At 40.2% G+C, this 24,885-nt stretch overlaps 1 protein-coding gene across 1 annotated transcript in view; it reads left to right on the forward strand.

Annotated features, from left to right (window-relative positions):
* The window catches only part of nek8 (NIMA-related kinase 8), a 73,491-nt gene extending 72,737 nt beyond the window's left edge, over nt 1–754 (forward strand). Inside the window, exons 14-15 of the mRNA XM_060848119.1 lie at nt 49–207; nt 504–754. Coding sequence (XP_060704102.1) covers nt 49–207; nt 504–532 — 188 coding nt within the window. The 3' untranslated portion in view covers nt 533–754. The remainder of the gene's footprint in view (nt 1–48; nt 208–503) is intronic.
* The last annotated feature ends 24,131 nt before the right edge of the window (nt 755–24,885 follow it).

Raw genomic sequence — 24,885 nt, forward strand, 5'->3', positions numbered from 1 at the left:
CCCAATTTAGTTTGACAAGGTGCTAAAAACATTTTTTTACCTCAACAGAAGGAGAAATTTATACCTGGGGAAAAGGTGCCAGAGGAAGACTGGGAAGGAAAGAAGAAGACACTGGAATACCTAAACAAGTACACCTGGATAAAAGTAATCCCTGTTTTGTTACCTCCGTTGCATGTTGTCATGGAAACACGTTGCTGGCAGTAAAACGTAAGGCATCTCCCTTGTATAATTTTTAATTGTTTTAAATATTCGCTGTACAGTTCTCAATTAAGTGTGTTGTCTTTAAACATTTTATTAGTGATTGACAAGTAAGGTTAATACATAATCATATATTTTCAGAGCAGCACAATTAATTTGAAAGTAAAGTAAAACAAATATTTGGTGACATGCTATTTTAGCAAATAAATATGGTTTATATTAATAAATAGTGATAAATTGTCTTTTTATTTTAAATAGTAAAAAAAGAGTTGAAATATCACTTCCTCTTGTATTTTGCATTTTAGCTTTGGGTGATGAAGCCATTCCAAGATGACCTGAAGTAATCAGCTGTAGCTGTTCTGTTTTCTTTGGATCAGAAAATAGCTGAACATAAGACAACGCAGAAGAAAAGGCGACTAATGCAAAACCTGCAGGCTTCTTTGGAGCTTCTGTGTAAATACCACAGTATTACTGGTATTGTTGACATTTAGGAATAGACATTGAGCAGCCAAATATTCATATTCCCACACCTTCAAATTTTGTTCTGATGGCAAAACTCCTTACTATAAGTATGTAATTTCCTAATGCAATACTGTATTTTGCTAAATGGGTCTTAATGAGAGATAGTTTAGACCACAAAACGCCTTTAGTTGTCGTATACTGCGCTTTTCATATGTTAAGATATTACCAGCATTAAGATACTTCTCTGCAAATTGGGTCTCCTATTAATCCCTTTGTGTTCTGGTTCACTGCTAATACAAGAGTTAAGTGCAACCAGATTTGTGATTCGTTAGTAGTGTCAGGTATTCAGTCCAGTAGTGAGCGTGATGACATGTAAAATAGGACCAGGGGGGAAGTAGCTGCAAATTAAATCTTGCGCAGACATTTGTAATTTTCTACTTTATTATGACATTTTCTGGGACTTCTTCCAAGCTTCTTCTTTGCTATTAATTTGGGTAGAAAATCCAATAGCTTTCACAGCTGCTACTGAAAGCCACTAATTGTTCAAATGGCTCGCGTTAGCCTTCATAGTTTGCATTTTGACAGGTCCTGTGTGATGGTTTGCTTTCACCCACCAACAGTATTAAAGACAAATACTCCAACAGAATTTAATTGGATTTAAATAAAGTTGATTCAGTTCCTTTTCTGGATATATTGAAATGAGACACCAGTGGCTTTGTGGAGAGAGAGTTTTGAGTCCAACATGACTTTTCATCAGAATTGAAAGGGGCTGCAAAACCATGTATTTTTATGCTGTTAACAAAAGGGAAGAAAGAATGAGTGGAACAGATGGTGAGAATGTCAGAGTAAAAGACAAGAGGTGGTAAAAGAATTAAGAGATGTGACATGGACATAAATGATAAGTGTGGAAAAGATAAAAAGAATGTCTACTGGCACCATCAAAACAGTCAGTATGCATGTGCAAAACTTGCATGTGCAGTACCCCTGCCACTACAGCCAGTGACATCATTCCAACCTGTTAGTTCATATTTATTATGCTTATTCGGATGCTGGTATGTTTTTAACTGAATATGCTTCACAAAGTGTGCATTTGCAATGTGAAACTTTTTGAAGGTGTCAGAAGACACAGCCAAGGAGAAAATGGGACTGCTCTGTTGAGAGCAAAGCTACTAAGACAAGACACAGACGTACCGGGGGCAATGACTGGTGGTATTGGCAGGGGTTCTAATCAGAATAGAGGATGAAGATTATCCTCTCAAGTTGTCTGAGGTTGTAAAGTGTCTTTGCAGAAACTGAGGTGCTGTTCTTCCAGCTTGCGTTGAGCTTTGTTGGAACACTGTAGCAGAACCATGATGGAAATGTTAGAATGGAATCAAGGTAGTTTATTGAAATGGCAAGCAGCTGGAGGTCAGGCTTGTTCTTTCTGATTTCCTAACCCCATGGGAATGAAACTCACATTCAGTACAAAACCTAAAGTCCATCTTGCTGGAATGGCCATTCTTCTTAAATGAATGCAGACTGTAAGCATTAGCTGGCTATTTGACTATGGAGTTGTAAATTATCATTCAAATACATGGACAGTCTAAAGGTTTGGAAGTCATGTGTATTTATTACATTGGCCGGGTCATTATAAACATGAAAAGAAATTAAGGTTGACAACTGAATAATTACATGGAATGAAGCCTATGGTTTACATTGGTCTGAAGAGTTCTTTGCCTGTCCATTTCCTCTCCCTATGAGGCCTCCTTCTCCCAAAACCATTCTTTTCTCCCAATGGGGAGTCTGTTCACTTGATCCAGCTGCCTCCTTCACCACCCCTGTCTGCTGCCAGAACAACTGCTTGAGCTCCCCTGCATAGCACCCTCCCTCACTGTCATCATCTGCTGCTTTGCCAACCCTGATCACACCCAGTCTGCTGTTGTACTTTGCAGCAGGAGTGACTTATTTCTGATCACAAATCAGAATTTTTTCTCCCCTTTCTGAGCATTGAGCACCATGTTTGTTCCCATTAAGAGGGAAAAAAAACCCTCCATAATGTGACGTTTTCTGGTGTATATGATCTAATGGTATCTTAATTGAACACTGTGAAATGTTGGCCTTTTAATGATTGTCAAATGAATTTTACTTGTGAGTATTCAGTTGCCATTTGTAGAAACCAATGCAAAATGCGCAATTTTATTTTCTTGGTGCCTTGTCAATGAATGGAGTCTATTTCATTTATTTATTCTGTACGTACAATAAGATTATTAATAATCCTCAAGTTTGCACTGTGGAGGCTTCAGCTAGGTTTCCACATTAGAAGTCTTGGATGCTCATGCATTGTATCATAGTAGTTTATTGTAATTCACTCCCTGTTGTATTTTCCGCAAATGTGCTGTAATGTAGCAGAACATCAATCTATTTGTAGTCCATTTTAGTTAGACAGGAAATTACATCTAGAATAATGGATATCTGTGAGTGAGTTAGAAGACTATAACCCAATCAAGACATGCGATAAACATCTCTGAACAGTATCTGAATACTTAGCTTTGGATTACTGTTTTGTAATTCAGTCCCTAGTGTCTGTACTTATGCATAAAATACATATTGAGAATGGAGTTCAAGCTTTAAATGTTTCATTATGCTGGGTCTCTGTAATCAGTTTCTTTCACATTCTGTAAGCTTGGATTCCATAATATTAGTGTGCTAGTCTTCCATGAGGCTAGTTGATTTAACTGTGTAAATGCTGCAGCAGTGCATGGATGCTGGGGTGTGAATTAAAATAGATATATTTGTATTTTTGGACAATAACCTTTTGTAGCTACGACATGGATTTTGTAAGAAGGCAAAAAATCTAGTAAATTACAAGACAATATGAGGCACATTAACCAAGAAATTGGGCCTGCTTCTCAGGTACTGCATAGCTTTTTAGGTCCTTGAAGTAGAGGGCAAACATTTCTTCTGACTTGAAATGCAACATCACATGTCATATTCCACAGTGACTGATCAATAAAAGTATAATACTGTACTTTTGTGATTTATCTAATCTGAATCATAAACTGCGTATATAATTGTGTGCAATATATAATGCGAATGAAGTGCATTCCTTTGAATTTCCAACTTTTTATTCTTCGTAATTTTCAAATGCTCCATGTCTTTTTTGGAAAAATGGATCTGGATGTTGATGCATTTGGAAACCATTCTCTTTATTCGAAAAATTTCATCATAAAACTACTAGAAAATCCATAGAGACACACCTGCTATCTGCCCAAGATGGGGCACACAACTATTCTCCTTATGAAGGGTGTTCTGACGAAACTAAATCCAGCCAGTTTAGTCACGGGTTGGCAACAGTCAAGACTTGAGTAATCCCTGGAGAAAGTGGTGCTGATGTTTAATAGACTAAAATCTTGTCACCTACCAGTGCAGAATATTGAAGTCCAGATAGGTTATAAACTGAAAATAATTTGGAAAACTGCAGTCTATTGCATAGAAATGCAGGATAATTAAGCATGTTGTAGGCAGTTAAAGAGATGCTGTAGGATAATTTAGCAAGGAGATGACTGTTGTGAATTTTCCATTGTATGATTTCTTCAGAATCATTAGTGCTGGAATGACCACATAGAAGGTATGAAGCAAACATACATTTACGAACCTTAAAAAATCAGTAAAAGTAGGTAATTTGAATTTATCCCTATCTGCCATTCAAGAGATCTTGATTGACCTGGTTGTGGCCTTAACTCCACTTTCTTGCCTGTCCACCCATTACATTTGACTTCCTGGTCAGTCAGTGTAACTGAGGTTGAATGTTTTTAATTGATTGATGGGATGTGAGCGGAAGTGGCTGAGCCAGCATCTAATCCCCTTCCTAACTGTCTTGGAGGAGGTGTTGGCGCATAGCCTTCCTGAGCTGCTGAAGTTCTTGGGGTTTAGAGATTGCTGTTAGAAAGGCATTTCAGCTTTTTGACCCAGTAACAATGAAGGAATGGCGATATACTTACAAGTCAGGATGGTGTGCGATTTGGAGGGAAACCTGCAGGTGGTGATGTTTCTGAGCATTTTCTGTCCTTGTCGTTCTTAGTGGTAGAGATTCCAGGTTAGGAAGATGCTGTTATAGAACCCTTGATAAGTTAACGCAGTGCTTCTTGTAAATAGTAATACTTCGGCCACCTGAACTTTATAGTGTACAGGCAATGGGAAGATAGGAGACAAGTGACCTACTGCAGAATCATTAGCCTCTGATCAGCTCTTAGAGTCAGTGTTTTATAGTGTGGAAAAAGGCCACAACTCCTTTGTTTCCATGTCAGTCGTCAGTCATCTGTCATCTGTCTATCCTAATCTCATTTTCCAGCAGGTGGCCCATAACCTTGTATATTATGGCATTTTGGGTGCTCATCTGAGTACCCTTTAAATGTCTTGAGAGCTCCTGCTTCTACCACCCTTTTAGGCAGTGAGGTCCAGATACCCACCACCTTCTGGATGAGAAAAAGTTCCTCAAATAGAGTCATAGAGATGTACAACATGGATATAGACCCTTTGGTCTTACTTGTCCATGCCAACCAGCTACCCTAACCTAATCTAGTCCCATTTGCCAGCACTTGGCCCATAAATCCTTCCTATTCATATACCCATCCAGATGCCTTTTAAATGTTGTAATTGTACCAGCCACCACAATTTCCTATGGCAGCTCATTACATACACACTCCAACCTCTGCGTAAAAAAGTTGCCCCTTAGGTCTCTTTTAAATTTTTTCCCTTCTCACCCTAAACTTGATGTGACGAAGCTGCTCTTTTAACAGGGATATGTAGTTCTGGGCTTTTCTTTCAGCAAGGAGGTAAACGACACAGGCTCCAAAAAGTCTGGTGGTTGAAGGGTTTTATGGCCAATTTAATGATAACTAACAGATATTGCCTCAGACAGAAGGCTTTCAAGTTAAAAAAAGCACATATAAGGCAAGTATCCAGTTCTCCCAGCTCAGCGTTTTTGTTTTTTTTAAAGCAGTAGTGTGAAGAAAGATTGCTGGACTCGGAAGCAGGTCCGTGCTGATCTATCTGTGACTTCTGTCCTATAAAAACTTTGTTTGATTTTACCTTTTGTGCCAAGGGGTATTCAGGGGGATTGTTGCAAGTATCTGGAACAGCTTCATTAAGTTGGGATAGTCTGTTGGCTTTTTGGATAGGATAGGTTATTCTTCACTCTGTTTTCTGTTCTTTGTGTTTCTTTCAGTAATCTTGTAAATAAATTCTGTTTTGTATAAAACTAAGTGGTTTGACCATCTCTCCTGGAATAGCCACTTTACACCTGCTTAAAATGACTAGCAAAGTTAGGGTCTGGACCTCATTCTTGAAATGTTCTGAGGGGTCTGACCTGGTTCATAACACAATGCCCTCTAGTTCTAGACTCCACCATCCCAGGGAACAGACCTTGTCTATTTACCCTATCCATGACCCTCTATGATTTTATAAACCTCTATAAGGTTACCCCTCAGCCTCCAAGTTTCCAGAGAATATAGCTCGAATCCTCCAACTCTGGCAACATCCTTATAAATCTTTTCTGAACCCTTTCAAATTTCACAACATCCTTTTGCTAGGAGGGAGAACAGAACTACACACAATATTCCAAAAGTGACCTGACCAATGTCCTGTATAGCCACAACTTGACCTCCCAATCCCTATACTCAATGCTCTGATCAGTAATGCCCTCTAAACCCCTTACTGATTAAATCTGTGACCACCGGATATTGACCAGTCTTATCGGGGAGAGATTTCTCCCTATTTACCCTGTCAATGCCCCTTATTACTTTGTATACCTCTATCAGGTCTCCCTTCAGCCTTCTCTACTCTAATGAAAACAACCCCAGCCTATCTAGTCTGTTTTCTAACTGAATTGATCCAACCCAGGCAATATCCCTTCTGAAGTCACAGTGTTTAAATGTTTCATTTTATTTTCTGGTCAATGGCAAACCCTAAGATCTTGAGAGGGGAATTAGCTCCATTTCTGAACTTTTGGAGAAAAGGTCATTGAAGAAACAGCTGAAGGTGGTTTGATGAAGATGTGAATGATAATGACTAGATAATTTATTTCAGAGATGCTGATTGATGGATATATATTGATCAGGACACCATGAGAAACTTCCTAGTCATCTTCATAAGCATGTCATGAGATCTTTGTATCAACCTGAGAGGACAGACAGGTTCTTAATTTATTTGCTTCAAACAATTTCACATTCAAAAGTGCAGCACTCTCTCAATTCCTGCATTGGAGCACAATCTAGATTACATTATTAAATTGGTATAGTAGGACTCAAACGAACATCTAGCTCCAGTCAAATGACACAAAACCTTCAAGAGTTGCTCTGAAATTGTATATAAATGTTAGCATATGTTTGAGTTTGAATAATCCAGCTTAAATTTACCATCAGTCATTTCTTAAGCTGTTTTATTTTATTCAGGACTTTTTTACACAGTTGATATTGTGACATAAAATGGTAAATGATTCATCAATAATGATGGGAATTGGCAATAACCAAGTGCTTTGCAATTTATGTTTTATAGATTAATAGCAAAATAAACTAATTAATGTGTATTGCAGTCACATAACAATTATCAATGTACTTGGTGCATCCATGTGATTCCTGTAATAACAAATGCACTTTTCAGGTGGAGCTGACTCATATGGGCTGGATCTCAGGTTTGATTCTGGACCTGTGCTTAATTAGATGATCTCTACAAAGTTGGCAGTAGCTTGTAACTGATCTATGCTCTGAATGTTGAAGAACAGAACAAAGTGAGTGCATTATTTGGTCCGTATTTGCTATCCAGTGAATCCTGTATAGAAGGTATGCACATGTGAACAAGACTGACAAGGCTGTAATATGACCCTAGATTTTGATTTCCATGTTCTCTTTTTCTATGTAAGTTTACATCTAAAGAAAACTCAAGGAACTGAAGGATTATAATCTCTGGGAAAGTGCCCCAGCACTTCGTTCCTTCAGGAAAGAAAACAAGAAATTTGGAAGTGGAAGAATCAGGGAGCGATAAAATAGTGTGATGGGGCTAATCCAAAACTGACATAGCGATCAACAAAGTGAAAGCTGAAAATTCTGTCCAAGCTGATGGATTTGGAAGACATGAATACATATCATTATTCAAGAATGGGTTCCTATTTGTAAATAAGTTTAATACCTATTTTTGACAGCACACACTCTTAAATACCTATAATTTTCAATTCTCAAAACAGATGTTTTGAATAACTCTTTCATTTTTTGGCATATTTTTAGGGATCACCTTGCCAAAAATTAACGGGTCTGCCTCATCGCCATATTTAGTATATTCCTACAACTTAGAAAAGCAATCAGACCTTTTAGACACTGCCAACACTTCTTTTTTTCATTTTCTTTTACATAAACTTGGCCAGAGTGAATAGTAACAGAAAATCTGAATCTTACATATAAGCTGAAGTATAGGATTTGCCAAGAAATCTTCTGTGGGATTTCTTCTTTTATTTAAGTTAGATTCTAGATTAGTTATGCTGACTTAGCAATTTTAAAAAGTTTGGCTTGTCTATAGTTTGATTTGTCAGACTAAGATCATTGGAAAAACTGCACAGTGAACCTCAAATGATTACTGCTTCATAAGTGTCTCTTGCACACTGAATTCCTATTTGAATAAAATCTTAAAGGCACAATGGTGCCAGTGACGACAATACAACACCTATAATACAGCAAGAACACTTATTTATAATGAGTCTTTCACATGGTAAACTGTCATAAGGTGCTTCACAGAACTGCAAAGAAAAACCTACAAGTAATTTTGGAGCTTCTGATCGAGGCAGCTGAAAACACGGCTGCCCATGTTTGAGTGGTAGGGTTGTGCAAGAGGCCAGAATCTGAAAGCATACAGGTTCGGATGTGTTGTATAGCTGGAGGACTTTGGAAGGTGAAATCGTGTTGTTCTTTTCCGTGAGTACATAATCAAACCTGCTATTTTCAATGAGAATAGAAATTGTTATAAATATGCAAACTGTCCAGCAGCATCTGAAGAAAGAGAAACAAAGTTAATATTTTCAGATTGTGACCTTTAAATGTTGTAGTGAAGTTAAATGACAACCTTTCATCTAAACTGCCCAAACCATATGGTTTAATTTGTTTTTATATTGCTCTGTGGTACTGACTTCAGATACATCACTCTTTCACAACTTATAGTAAATCCAGATATTTCCCCAGTAAACATCAGAAAATGGCCAGGACTCCTTTACACTTAAAAATAAAGCATTTATGTGATTATATGGGTGGCATGCTGACTCAGTGATTAGCACTGCTGCCTCACAGCACCAAGTACCTAGGTTCAGTTCCAGCCTTGAGTGACTATGTGGAGTTTGTACATTCTGCCTGTGTGTGTTTCTGCAGGGTGGTGTGTTTTCTTCCCACAGTCCAAAGATGTGCAAGTTAGGTCGATTAGCCATGGTAAATGCAGCATTACATGAATAGAGTGGCTCTGGATGGGATGTTCTTCAGAGGGTCAGTGCAGACTCGATGGGCCAAATGGCCTGTTTTGATTCTGTGATTCTGTGATTTAATTATTAAATTTATTATACACAGTTTAATTTGTAAATACATTGATTTTTGTTTAGTTCCAGTTATCCAGTGTGCAGCTGTGAATGACTAGGTAATAGCATATATTAAGAAAAAGACAGTGGTCTGATTTATTCAAGCCCAGATCATACGTGAAAAAATAATTGAGTGTATAGTGATCTGCCGATTGGCTCTAGCTAGCAGTATCAATAAGAATGGGGTCAGTACCTAGTTTTGCTTTTCAAATACTTCACTAATTCCTTAACATTCACTGTTCTGTCTGACGGCTCAGCACCAATACGTCAAATGTTTTGTTAATGGCTGAACATACGAAGGATTTGCATTTTAAGCCCTGCTCTAAACCCTGCACTGTAACTAGTGTGATTCGCTTGACTTTAACATCCAGCTCCACATCCAGCTCATCACCAAGGCCACCAGCAAATGTACGTGGTCAGTGCCTCTCCCATTCCCACTCCTTATCCATGAAACTGCTGTGGAATGAACTAAGTAGTCATGACTAAGCACTGCAGAAATGATGGTATAGAGAAGGGAAGAATGAAATAACTTGCATAAAAGAATAAAGCAAAATACTGTGGATTCTAGAAATCTGAAATAAAAATACAAAATACTGGAAAAACTCTGAAATGATTTCTTCAGAAGCATAAAAGAAGGCTCGTGTATAACCCAGTAATCAAATTGCTTGAAAATGAGTAATGAAAGCATCAGTTAGCCATATTTTTCATTTTTGATGCCTGCGTTGATCTTGCACTCGAATCCACGTATGGTATTTAAAAGCAGTAATAGATAATGGTGTGTAATATCTCTCATTATTTTGGATGTGAAGTTGTAGTTTTACATCTGTATTAATGCACTAAGATGAATCCAGAAGAATTGCAATTCCACCTCACTTAATTTACTCCTTTGGAATTTTAAAACTTGCACATGGCACTTACTTGGAACCTAAAGTGAGGTGGGAATTATATTAACCTGAACCACAAGACAAGAATTCCATGTTCAGCAATTACTGTGACCTGTATATATGGTCACCTCGAAGGAGGAAAAGGCCTGTGAGGAAAGAAAGGAGGTCAGTGCAACAGGGCACCAACTGACTCGACTGCCGTCAGAAAAGTCAGAGTCAATGGAGGAGGCAACAAAGGATACTGGAGAGTGAACAGAGGTGATGAGGAATGTGAAGAGACAACAATGAAGGGCCCCCACTGGCCTACAGCAAAAAGGAAATAGGTAGCTGCACAAAGGACACATCAGCAGCTTCTCTGACAATGAAAATGTGCAGGGGAGACAAAATACCAAAGGAGGAAGGGAGATGAATACACCTCTAGCCCCCAGAAACACTGGTCATCGTGAAGGACCCTGTGAAACCACCTCCTGTTGTTAGGAATCAAGGCTACCCAGCACACCATAGCTCCAGACAATCAGGAGCAGCAATACTCTGAAGCAGAAGCAGAGCACAGTTCTGTTTGATTTGAAACCCGACCTTCCTGGCTTTATCTTCACTCGGATGCCAATGGGATTGGATTAGTGTGCCCAGGAGAAACAGGACAGCTCTCTCAGCCCTGCAAGTTTGCCCACACTACAGGGATGCAGGAAATCGCCCAGTGACAAGGCCTTTGGAAAACTAACCTTGGAAAATTTGGTGATCTAAAAAAAGTCTTTAAAATGAGTTTAAAAATCATCAGTGTAAGTGTGTGGAGTGTAAAAGCCACTACATGATGGATTTCCATGTTGGCTTACATGGCCAACATCAAAGCAAACCTTCTGTTACTTCAGGAGTATGGGACAAAACATATTAGCAACTACGGGAAATGGTCGACCTTGTGGGCCCATAGTCTTTCAATTTGGTCGAGGGGTGTTGATTGCCATTCCTTTGTCCTGGGTATTCTGTTGCAAGGAGACAACTTTACCATCTCCAGAGTTAAGGAGATGGTAGGCAGGTGCCTCCTTGTGGCAGACATTATGTACAAAAACACTTCTTTGAGATGTATCAGTGTGAATGCCCCAGTGGTAAGGAGAGAGTGACTGGTTATCCTTCAGTAGCTCCCACAGTTGCTGGTGATGCCGAGGTCAGTCATTCTGGCTGGAGACTTCAACTGCATTATTGACGCAGCTGGATGATCCAGGTGGACACCATATCCAGATTCCAGGTGAAACGGTTAAAGTCGCCAAGCTGCATAACTTCTTCAGCACCCCAGCGCAGCATAGATACACCTGGTCACAGTCAGATGGGTCTATCTGCTCAAGGATCAATTTCCTATTTGTGCCCTGTGTGGTTTTGGTCAGATCCATAGATGTCAAGCTATTGTTCTTCTCTGACCACTGCCTCCTGCTGACCAACTGTTATCTACAGGATAACAAATGGGCTGGCAAGTGAGTGTGGAAGCTGAATGTAGAACTGTTCACCCCAGAACTCTTTGAGGAACTCAAGCGGGATTACAAGGTTGGACAACTGTGAAACCCCTGTTTGAGTCTCTAGTGGATTGGTGGGCAACAGTCAAGAGGAACATCAAGAGGCTCTTCATCCTCAAAGCTGTTCAGAAGGCAAGAGAGAGGGAGAGACAGGGAAAACTGTCCAAACTCCAGAACCTACTCCTGCTGCAGACAATGGACGTTGTTGTCAAGATCTCCAGAAGTGAAGAGCCAGCAAAGCCTCGCTCTTTGCCTCAGAGGCCTCCAAGATAATCTTCCTGTCCAGGATCTGCTCTATGGTGTAGGAGCAGGAGGCTTTTCTTCTTCCGAAGGGTGCACGGGGGAGCTCTGATCAGCAGCCTCAAGGGAGAGGATACAATTAGAAGATCCTTTATCCGGACATCCAAAAATCAAAAAGCTCCAAAATCCTAAAGTTTTTTTGTGAAGTTTTTTTCTTATTAACAAGGTTGTTTGGTGAACAAACGGTTAACCCAAGTCGACACCCACTCAATGTGTGCCACTCAGATGTGATGTGAGGGGCCGTGGCCAAGCACCGACAGGCCTGGGGTTTCTCTGTGAACACCCCCACTTCGGCACCCACTAGGTGAGTGTCACTCAGATGGATAAACGTAACCAAGCACATTCTTTCTTAGAAGTCAGCTCCTCCGGTAAAATTTTTAAAAATTTTTAAACTGTCATTATTCTGAAAACCAAAAAATTCCAAATTCTGAAAAACAGCTGGTCCTGAGCATTTCGGATAAAGGATCTTCTATCTGTAGCTCAGTAACATCATTTCAGTCTGACATCCCAGGATCAGCAAATTCTCTTACGCAAGACTGTATGACAGTCTGCTCAAGACATCAAGTGACAGGGTCAACCCTGAGGCCCACAGAGAGTGCAACATCTTGGTTGTTCCTGTCCTCTAAAGAAGTCTTAGCCAACAGCACACTGGAGAAGTTGGACCAGCTGTTATCTCTGAACCAGATCCCTTGAGTCCTTTGAAAAGAATAAAACTCCTGGAAGCAATGGCTTATTGGCCAAGTTGATTGCCAGGACCTGCTGGAGGTATATGACAATATGCTCCTGGCAAGGAGCATATGTAAATCCATGAGGAAAGTTACCATCACTCTCATCTACAAGTGGAAGGGGGAGACGGAGGAAATTTGAAATCGGCAACCAATTTTGCTGTTGAATGTAGATTACAAAATTCTATTTGAAATCTTCACTAACTAGGTCAGGTCTGCCCTGGGGTCAGTCTTTCACCCTGACCAAATATATACCTGAAGAAGGGCTTATGCCCGAAACGTTGATTCTCCTGCTCCTTTGATGCTGCCTGACCTGCTGTGCTTTTCCAGCAACACATTTTTCAGCAAATATATATTGTACCAGGCAGGAATATCTCTGAGAGTCTCATGCTCCTCAGGAGTATGATTGCTTACACGTAATACAGGAGGTTGAACCCTGCCTCATCTGCCTAGACCAGAAAAGCCTTTGGCAAATATCGTACACCTACATGTGGGATATGCTGTCTGAAATGTCCATTTTCTGTTGCCTTGTTCATGTGTTGCATAGAGGCTTTTTCTGAGTTCGTTAAGAAGGAGGTGAGCCTGAGAGAGCAGACTATTCCTGGCAGTGGAGACCTGCAAATCATAGACTTTCATACGTGGGGATGACATTGCCATTTTCTGCTCGGATCCATTGTCAATGCACAGACTTGTGAAGATCTGCAACCAGTTTGAACTGGCTTTGGGAGTCAAAATGGATTGAGACAAGAATGAAGCCATGTTCTTTGGGAACTGGGCCGACCAACCCTTTAATTGCTGTGAATATGCAGGGTGTGCATCAAAACTTGGAAGGAACACATCGCTAATGTGAGGAAGAGATTGGGCACATGGGAGTATCATTCCCTCTCCATTGTGGGTAAAAACCTGGTAATCAGGTTTGAGGTGCTCTCAGTCTTGTAAGTGGTGGGGGTCTACCCCATTCCCCAAACCTGCACCAGTGCAGTCACCCAAGGCATCTTCCACTTCATCTGTATATCAAAGATGGATATATCTGCAGGGACAGCTGGTACAAAGCTCTGGATAAGGGTCCTGGGGGATGGGAGTTCACCCAATGCCGCGCTCATCCTGATGGTCATACTGTGTGCGGCTGCATCAAGCAACCACCAAGTGTCACTATGTAATGAGGTTCCCGTTCCCCTTGTCCCTGATGTTATGAAGGATTGGCCTGGCCTCATGGCCTCAAAATTCTCCCAAGTAACTGGACCCATCCCTATCACCTGACTCTTAGTGGAAATATTTGCAAAGAGAAACCCCTTTGACCATAAGTCCATCAGGAGTGGTCAACACATAATGTCATTGCAACCCTTCAGAAAAGGAAAAGGTTGACCCTGTCACTTGATTTCTTGAGCAGACTGTCAAAGCCATTTGGCAGAATGGCTCATTGCCAGAACTTTCCACCAAGAACCAAGACATCACTTGGCTGGTAGTGAAAAGGACACTGTCAGAACTTTCACTTGAGCCTGGATACTGTGCGCCACTGCATGCTGCCCACAAAGTAGCTGTCAAACATCTCCTTTTGGAATGTGCCTTTGGAAAGAAGATCCAGAGAGAGTTTTTTTTGCAAAGGGTCATCTCGAGTAGCTCCGTAACACAGGACACTGTCTTCACACAGTGAGACAAACATTGAATGCACCTGGAGGACCATCAACTTGGTGAAAGGTGCTCTTTCATCTGGCTGAAACGTTTTAGTCTTCCAGTAAAGGGTTGACTTCAACCAAGTGCTGCACTCTGACACATTCCAGGATTGCTTGCTGAGGGATGCACGAAAGCTTGAGCCAGCTGCTGCCAAGGTGCAGCAGGGAAAGACCACTATCTAAGATCTCTCTCTGCAAAAGTACAGTGAGGTTCCATTCAGATGTCAGACACTGTTGTTGCCTCAAATTGTATTAAGTAATATCCTGTATGAGTAGGAAGTGCCTTTGTTTGCAACCACCAGTAATGTCAATTTCAATGTTTTGTTTTCTGTTTGTGTTATCTTAAAGACTGCACAGAACTGTTGTATTGCTTTGTGTTTGTGTCCATAAAGATTTTTTAATGCATAAAGTATATCTTTGCAATGATAAATCTATTTCTTCATGGGTCTTCTGAATAACACAGGACAATATGATCCTAATTTGACCTGCAAACTGTATTAAAGACATTTTGGGTGTTTATAGAGTTTTTCTAAATGCCTGAGCTGACTAAAAATGCATCATTGGTTAGCACCCTAAATTGCTATTCTGTGTAGTGATTTCAAATTGAAAAGTGGAAACTGATACTGAATGAAACTGTTGTAATTAGAGGTGATGCCACCTTCACTACAATAAGCAAAAGTTACAGCTCAAGTTATGCCCCATCACTATTAGCTTCATGATAGCTACAAAGTAAATTTACCACAGTTATTTCAAATATTTAGTTTTGTTTTAATAATGTGATTCTAACAGTTGCTCGCAAAGTCTATAAATCTGACCATTTTGACAATGTGTGAGATGCATATCATCATCATTAATTTAAAAGACGCCAGTGTCCTTGATATCGATGTCAAGATAACGATGAGACTAATGCCACTATTATTTATAATCAACTATTGTAGCAACTTTAGCTGAGGGACAATTAAACCTAAAAACCAACAAGTTATAGTACAAGCTTAATTACTTCAATATTAATTTCATAATTATTGTAATTACTGACCTCACAATTGTTTGCATTATACAGTATAAAGTTGCTGTATTTACACAATAGCGTTAATTGCTGTCAACTAATCTCCTGTGTGCCAAACTTGAACTTAAAATATGGAGTTTCATTTCTTCAGCTCTTAATTGAAAATATTTCAAAAACATAAATTTTAATATTTTTCCATTTCATTTGTACCTTTTTAATTTCTTTTTCTTTCTTTTCCTTGATTTGTTTCTGTTCTGTACACCAGATTTGACTCAGATACATTGAAGCCAATTGTAACACCTCAGATCTTTCTGTACTTGAGAGCTAAACTAACTGGTCTTAGGTATAAACGTGGTCTGTGCAACACAGAAATAATGATTTTGCCCTGAAATGCTAACTCACTTACCCTAGTCTTTGTGCTGTCCAGTCCAGTATACAGATCACTTCAGAGGGTTGACAAGTCCTAGCTGTGTCTCTAGTCATTTGAAGGTGCTCACTAGCTTGAGGGGATTCATTCTTTGCTTTCTGTTTCATTGCTGCCTTTATGTCCCGGTATTTAAATGTGAGTGCTGGAAAACTATTCACTATTCATTTGCTACTAGAAAACAAATAAATTCAAATAAATAATCTTTAAGGATTGTGCATTAAAATTCAGATCTTTCTGAACCTTTGCAGCACAACACATGAATAAGCAAGAAAAATAGGCACAATATTACATCTGAGGAGTTTAAGTTCCATTGAGATAGTGAGAACATGGTCACATCATCAATCCTCAGAATACCTAGCTTCTCAACCTTACCTCAAACCTTCAGGAATGCTTTTCAATTTAGACTATCTGCAGAGCTGTGAGAAAGACTGCAGAAATGATATCTCAACAATCATTTGGTGAATTTGAAACCTCAGGATCAAAACCCTGCTTAAAAGATGTAAAGTGCCCAAATATTCCCCTCATTGCATTTTACTTGGAAAAGATACATTCTCACCACTTAAAAAAACATCAAAGTATGCTTTCTGTATCATAGTGATGATATTGTTTGTGTAATACTTTATGGGAATGGAAATGGAAATAAATTTGATTCTCATCTAGACAGAATAGGAGAGTAGAAAAAATTTATTTGGGGATTACAGCTGACAGTTTGTTCATTCTTTATGGTGTTCACAATTTTAAGATTTCATTCAGAGACTATTGTTCTAGACTTGACTCTTCCATAGAGACGGGGACAGACTGGACTGGATTTGACTATTATAATTGTTTATATTGTAAAGCCCACATCATGGTGAGCGGCAGGTTGGTCAGTTGTTAGCACTGCTGCATCACTGCATCAAGGACCTGGGTTTGATTCCAGCCGCAGGCGGCTGTCTGTGTGGAATTTCTACCTTCTCCCCGTGTCTCCGTGGATTTCCTCTGGGTGCTCCAGTTTCATCCCACAGCCCAACAAAATGTACAGGTTAGGTGAATTGGCCATGCTAAATTGCTCATAGTGTTCAGGAATATGTCGGTAGGGGACATTAGTCAGGGGTAAATGTGGAATAGTAGGGGAATGGGTCTGGGTGTGTTACTCTTTGGAGGGTCAGTGGGAACTTGTTGGGCCAGATGGCCTGTTTCTGCACTGTTGGGATTCTATGATTTCTATGATCACTACCATCATTGTTTATATGTCCATGGTGGGTCAATCACTCCAGTACTATAGGATGATTGTCCTCGAAATAGTCAAAATGAGCACCTATCAGCCCTTTCAGGTGGACTTAAAGAACCTATGATGCATTTTTGATGAAGAGCTTGTGGTAAGGGCATGCTCACTCATTACACTGTATGAGGTGCTGCTCATGATGAAGATTCCTGTCACCAGTTGTAGAAAACTACAATTGTTTTCATTGATAGAGAAAAACCACTTCCTTGTCCAACAAGAGTCTCTTGTAGTTAACAAGATTTATTGCACGTTAACAATGAATAACAGGCTACCATGATACATTATGTATATTTGCAGGTATCTTAAAGAGGACCAGATGTTAGGAAAGCTTTTGCAGAACACCTTTGTTCTGCCTGCAGAAATGATGCTGAACATCCAATTGCCTGCACTTCAACACATCACTCTGTTCCCACGTCAATATCTCTGTGTCAGGCTTGCTGCAATGCTGCAGTGAAGCGCACGGTGGCACAGTGGTTAGCACTGCTGCCTCACAGCACCTGTAGACCCGGGTTCAATTCCCGACTCAGGCGACTGACTGTGTGGAGTTTGCACGTTCTCCCCGTGTCTGCGTGGGTTTCCTCCGGGTGCTCCGGTTTCCTCCCACAGTCCAAAGATGTGCGGGTCAGGTGGATTGGCCATGCTAAATTGCCCGTAGTGTTAGGTAAGGGGTAAATGTAGGGGTATGGGTGGGTTGCGCTTCGGCGGGTCGGTGTGGACTTGTTGGGCCGAAGGGCCTGTTTCCACACTGTAAGTCTAATCTAATCTAATCTAAATCTCAGTGTAAGCTGGAAGAACAATACTTCATCTTCTGCTTGGGGACCCTGCAGTCTTCTCGACTTATAAGTTCAATATCTTTAGGGCTTGAATTCTCCGATGTCATAGCCCCCATCCCAGCACAACAGGCCTAGTTATAGCACAGTGTGTTGTTACTCATTGCTAGCCACTAACGATCTCCATTTACAGCTATTCATCCTCCGAGCCAGATCGTTATCCACTCCCTTGTTTGTCCAAATTGTTCCTCTCTTTGGGCTCCACTTATCATTTACTCCTTACCCCCTCCCCCCACCCTATCTTCTGCATGAAAACTAGCTACCATCAGTTCTGAGGAAAGTTCACCAGACCCAAAACATTCACTCTAATTTCTCTTCACAAATGCTGCCACACATGCTGAGCTTTTCCACCAATTTCTGTTTTGTTAGGTCTCCCGCCTTTGAAATCCTTAGCTGTTGAGCTTGCGAGTCCATATGGAACAATCATGTTGTTTGATGCTTATGATGTTTCTCAGTATTAACCCTTTCAGACCTGAATAGAACAGCTGGTGAGTTGTCCCTGATGTCCTGTTCAATTTTTAACTTTTAACCAACATCATATAAAAAGAAATTCTCCAGTCATTATCATATTGTCATTTATGGGAACTTGCTAGATACATACTGGCTACCCTGTTACCACAGTGACTACAATTTAAAAAGTATTTAATTGACTGTAAAGTGCTTTTGGGGCATCCTGAGGCTATAAAAGACACAACATAAATGAAAGCTTTCGTTTTTTAAAAATGTAACCAGATTTTGTTTTTCATAAAGACGTGAAATAACCCACAACTTTGCAGATAAGTCATATTGTCTAATTTTAACCTTCACCTTGTGGGTAATAGTTAAAATTATTTCACCCTGCTATGATTTGTCTTGAAACAATTGTGCTTTTACAATGTTTATAAATATTTGTACAAAAAGTAATTGAGGTAAATAACAGAGGTGCAGTTAAGGAGAAACTCGATAAATGTGGGTGGTGGAAGAGCATCGAAGGAAATGTTGGTAGAGTTAAATGAAGTTGGTGGAAGTAGGCTAGTGTGGAGTTTAAGCAATGGAGCAGATTCAGTAGGACTGAATGGTCTGTTTCTGAGCTATTAATTCTTTGTGGAAGACACAGTCACTGCTCTCTAGCTGTGTAATCTTGTTTGTTTCTCCCAGTGTAAATGTTAATTTTATTTATTTCATGACTGTGCATAGTTAATGTTGTTGCGCATCACCTGTGTAACCTTGTTTGCCTCTTTTTAATCTTTTTGTCTTGTAAGTGGTCATTTATCAGCAAATGTACACTATCTTGTCTAGCCCATGACTTAAGCTAGTAATTTTGTCAGTGGTATAACTTTATATATATCAATGCTGATGAATTTTAATAAGATTTCCAGAATACCCCTGAACAAATAAGGCAATTCGCTAACCAATTTAGCTAGGTTATTTTGAATCGTACTCCACTAAATGATACATAGAAATTAATTATGCAGTGTAAATGCAGTGTATAATCTATGTATAAAACTACAATTCTCATGTGACACTGAACTAGGGCGGCACGGTGGCACAGTGGTTAGCACTGCTGCCTCACAGCGCCTGTAGACCCGGGTTCAGTTCCCGACTCGGGCGGCTGGCTGTGTGGAGTTTGCACGTTCTCCCCGTGTCTGCGTGGGTTTCCTCCGGGTGCTCCGGTTTCCTCCCACAGTCACAAAAGATGTGCGGGTCAGGTGAATTGGCCATGCTAAATTGCCCATAGTGTTAGGTAAGGGGTAAATGTAGGGGTATGGATGAGTTGCGCTTCGGCGGGTCGGTGTGGACTTGTTGGGCCGAAGGGCCTGTTTCCACACTGTAAGTCTAATCTAATCTAATCTAATCTATATCACCTCACTTATCCATTCTGACAATGCAGTGCCATTTGACTGTGCCAATGTTGTCTGAGCAGTTATACAATGTTCTCTTAAACCACCATATTGTGTTGTGATGAAAGCTAATGCTGCCTGTTTTAGGAACTAATTAGTGAGAATTTTTCTGGGGCAGTACATTGGCAGTTTAATTATACTATACTGTACAGTCGTCATACTAACTATTCCTGCCTACTCTGAAACTCAGAAGTCTGCTGCTTGTGTACAGGCCAACATGTGTCAAAAATGAATTGAATTTTAGATTGTACCACAAAACACTGATGTTTCTGAATGCAATACAGTTGGCAGATTAGATGTAACAATTTCATAAATCTTTGATATTAAAAACGGTTGATAAATTCTGTGAAAACAATGCCTGGCATCATTATTGCCTTGAACATACTTTTATCGTGTGCATGGTGCAATGAAGGGCTAGCCATTAAGATGACAAACCTCCACAGCCCAAGATTATGATGTCAATTGTTCTCCCTTGCTGCTGTCGCTGATGTTGTCTAACTTGGTCCAGACTGAGAATTAGAACTTGGAAACCTCTTGATCTGCTTTAGATGGTGGATAGCTGGAACTTTCTTCTCTGGAGTGTGGAAGATTGAGTGGTGACCATATAGAGGTTTATAAAATCATGAGGGGCTTAGATAAGGTGAATGGCCAAGATTATTTTCCCCAGGGTGGGTGAGTTCAAAACGAGGGGGCATGTTTTTTAAGGTGAGAGGAGAAAGGTTTAAAAGAGAACCAAAGACCGCTTTTCTCACAGAGTGTGGTTCGCATGTGGAATGAACTGCTAGAGAAAGTGGTAAATGCAGGTACAGTTACAACATTTAAAAAACATTTATACTGGTACATGAACAGGAAAGGTTTAGAGGGATATAGGCAAAACTCAGACAAGTAGGACTAGTTTAGTTTGGGAAATCTGGTGGGCATGACTCTATGACAATGCCTTTATCCCCAAACCTTTAGTACAGCCACATATTCTTTGTATTTTTTTTTAAAAAAAGGTAATAATATACTTCAAACTTTGAGTGGATTTATTCATGCCCCATATACCGAGGTAACGTGAAAAGTTTTGATTTTGTTTGCAATATAGGTAAATCATATCATACAAAGTATGTAAGGGTCATAGAACAGTGAGAAATGCAGTTATGACTGCAGAGGAGGTGCAGAAAGAGTGTGATCAACATTAAATTTAAAACAGTATGAAAATTCTCAAAAGGTTTATTTCTGTAAATTACAGCAGAACTCTTGACATTGCTTGATTGCATTTTGAGACTTAATGTGCCATTTGAAATCTTAGTCGGAAGTAATTATAAGGAACAATGCTTTGGTATATTCAAAGATGGGCTGATAAACAAGTAAATTTAGCAACAATCTGGCCTTGGGCATTTATTTTTATTGAGAACAGATGCCTGATATCGTGTGACTTATATGTATTAAATGCAATTCAACACATTCTTTATTGTATTTGTAACTCTTTGAGTACTAGTTTCTCTCTCCATTTCTAAGAAACATGAATTTTGGGTAATTCAGTAGTTTTAAAAGTAATTACCTGTGAATTTCTAATATAAAACAAATTAGAAATTGAATTATTGCAACACTAGCCTTGCCCAGAGTTTGTAATTATTGTTCTTTGAACATAGATGGGAAGAGGCAAAAAGAAAATAACTTTATACAGTGCCTTCTATCACAAACTGATTCACAGCCAATATTCCCCAAGCAGACGCTCCACTGCCAGCTCCAAAACGGTTCACCTAGTTACTGGCCTAAGACTGTCCAAAGCAGAGGAGAAGCATCCAGGAAGGCATCAAGCACCTCGAAAAAGGAAAAAGTGGAAGCCAATTGGAAACAGCATCAGGCACATGCTGCCACACCACCTCACCGCCCACCTCTTCTGCCCGAAGTGTAACAGAGCCTGCGGAAGCTGGATTGATCTATACAGCCACCTATGGACTCACTCTGGGAATGGAAGAGAATCATCCTTGTCGGCGACGGACTGCCGATGATGATGATGATGATTCGCCCAGCAAAATCCCATAAACATCTGTCTTGGTTATGTTGATTTAACGGAGAAATGTTAACAAAGATCTCAGGAAAACTGCTCTACTCTTTCTTCTATTAATGCCATGGGATTTTCCACATCCACCTAACAGGGAGTATGGGATTACATTTTTAACATCTTATCCTAAAGCGAGCATTCAGAGTACCTACAAGAAGACCAACAACAAACCAAAGCTCAACTTTAAATGGTTATCATCCTATAAGTGACATATCAAACAGAATGCAGCAATGGCAAGTTTCAGGCAGGTACCATTTACAGAATATGACATAGAATCATAGAGATGTACAGCATGAAAACAGACCCTTCGGTCCAACCCGTCCATGCCAGCCCCCAGCCCATATCCCTCCAAACCCTTCCTATTCATATACACATCCAAATGCCTCTTAAATGTTGCAATTGTACCAGCCTCCACCACATCCTCTGGCAGCTCTTTCTATACATGTACTACCCTCTGCGTGAAAAGTTGCCCCTTAGGTCTCTTTTATATCTTTCCCCTCTCACCCTAAACCTATGCCCTCTAATTCTGGATTCTCCCACCCCAGGAAAAAGACTTTATCTATTTATCCTATCCATGCCCCTCATAATTTTGTAAACCTCTATAAGGACACCCCTCAGACTCCAACGCTCCAGGGGAAACAGCCCCAGACTGTTCAGCCTCTCCTTATCGCTCAATTCCTCCAACCTTGGCAACATCCTTGTAAATCTTTTCTGAATCCTTTCAAGTTTCAAACATCTTTCCTATAGGAAGGAGACTAGAATTGTACGCAATATTCCAACAGTGGCCTAACCAATTACCTGTACAGCCGCACCATGACCTCCCAACTCCTGTACTCAATACTCTGACCAATAAAGGAAAGCATACCAAACGCCACCTTCACTATCCTAGCTACCTGTGACTCCACTTCTAAGGAACTATGAACCTGCATTTAGATGTATTTTGGGAAGTCATCCAACTCCTCCCAATGAATTGTACATGAGGATTGGTTTTCTTCTTGTTTTTGAAACTGCAATGACTTAATATCTTGCTTATAAAATACTACTTGGAACATATGACTTCAGCCCTAACCTTTAACAAAGAATGACTTTGTAAGTGGTTATTACATTCAACGATTCAAACAATGGCCGAAGTAATTCGGGTGTGCGATAGTCAAAATTGTTTAACTATGGAATTATAGTACAGAATGAGGCCATTTGGCCTGACAGATTGCATTTGCTCAAAGATCAGCCTGTATGTCTTACCCTTATTTAATTATGTCCCTGTATAATGTACCTCTATTAAGATCACTACAGGCATTACTTATAATCTTCCAAAAGTCCTTAGATTCTGGAAATGTTCCAATGAATTGAAAGTAGGACATGTAACACCTTAATTCAGGAAAGGAAAAAAAAAACCGTAAAGGAGGAAACTATAGGCTAGTTAGCCTAACTTCTGTCACAGGGCAATTGCTTGAATTCATTATTAAGGAAGTAGGAACAGGATTCTTAGGTAATCATGAGATCAGGCTGAGTGTATGTGTTGAAAAATGTGTTGCTGGAAAAGCGCAGCAGGTCAGGCAGCATCCAAGGAGCAGGAGAATCGACGTTTCAGGCATAAGCCCTTTTTCAGCAATGAGGAAGGTGTGCCAAACAGGCTAAGATAAAAGGCAAGGAGGAGGGACTTGGGGGAGGGGCATTGGGAATGCGATAGGTGGAAGGAGGTTAAGGTGAAGGTAATAGGCCGGAGAGGGGGTGGGGGTGGGGGTGGAGAGGTCGGGAAGAAGATTGCAGGTCAAGAAGGCGGTGCTGAGTCCGAGGAAGGAAGAGCGCCTCATTTTCCGCCTAGGAACCCTCCAACAACAAGGGATGAATGCAGATTTCTCCAGCTTCCTCATTTCCCCTGCCCCCACCTTATCTCAGTCCCAACCTTCGGACTCAGCACCGCCTTCTTGACCTGCAATCTTCTTCCCAACCTCTCTGCCCCCCACCCCCTCTCTAGCTTATCACCCTCACCTTAACCTCCTTCTACCTATCGCATTCCCAACGCCCCTCCTCCAAGTCCCTCCTCCCTACCTTTTATCTTAGCCTGCTTGGCACACCTTCCTCATTCCTTAAGAAAGGCTTATGCCCGAAACGTTGATTCTCCTGCTCCTTGGATGCTGCCTGGCCTGCTGCGCTTTTCCAGCAACACATTTTTCAGCTCTGATCTCCAACATCTGCAGTCCTCACTTTCTCCTGAGTGTATGTGTTTTCTGGAAAGGAAAATTGTGTTTAATTGATTTATTTGATTTAAGAAAGTAACAAGAAAGGTGGATAAAGAGAAACCTGCAATAATGGTTTAGTTTGGATTTCAAAAAGGCACTGATAAGCAGTCTCACTAATATTTGTAACTGCAGGCAACTTGCATATGCACAATTCCAGATGTACTACATTACTTCAGCGACAGCATACACATGCTCCCCTATTCACAGCCAGATCCCCCATCTCTCAGTTCACAGCAGCATACTGCTTCAATCTGAACTCATTTAAATGCACATGTGCGCAGTATCAGTGGAAATTGTCTCTTTGATAAGGTGCTGCATTGGAGGTTACTGCACATGATAAGGGCATATCATGTAGTAGTAATGTATTAGCATGGATACTTTATTGGTGAGCTACAGGAGGCAATGTAGGGATAACTGCACATTTTGTAGGTTGACTAACTAATTAATTAAATACAATAAGGGTTAGTGCTGAAGCCTCAACTATTTATAATTTCCAGCACTGACTTGGATGTAGCGACTAAATGTACAGTTGCTAATTTTGCCAATGCCATCAAATTAGGTAGCAAACTAAGTTGTAAGAGCATTTAAAGAGTTTTTGAAGGGATATAGATAAGAGATTTTTGCAAAGGTTTGGTAGATGGTGTATATTATGGACCAGGCCAGACCCCTCAAAACATTTCAAGAAAAGCCCAGACCTGAATTTTGCTAGTTGTTTTAAGCAGGTAAAAAGCAGATATTCCAGGAGTAATGCAGCTGGTCAAAGCACTTAGTTTTAAACAAAACAATTTATTTACAAGATTACCAAATGAAACGCAAACAAAAGAGAACAAAATATAGAATAACTTAACCTA

The sequence above is a fragment of the Hemiscyllium ocellatum genome, chromosome 31, assembly GCF_020745735.1.
Source record: "Hemiscyllium ocellatum isolate sHemOce1 chromosome 31, sHemOce1.pat.X.cur, whole genome shotgun sequence".
NCBI classification, from domain to species: Eukaryota; Metazoa; Chordata; class Chondrichthyes; order Orectolobiformes; family Hemiscylliidae; genus Hemiscyllium; species Hemiscyllium ocellatum.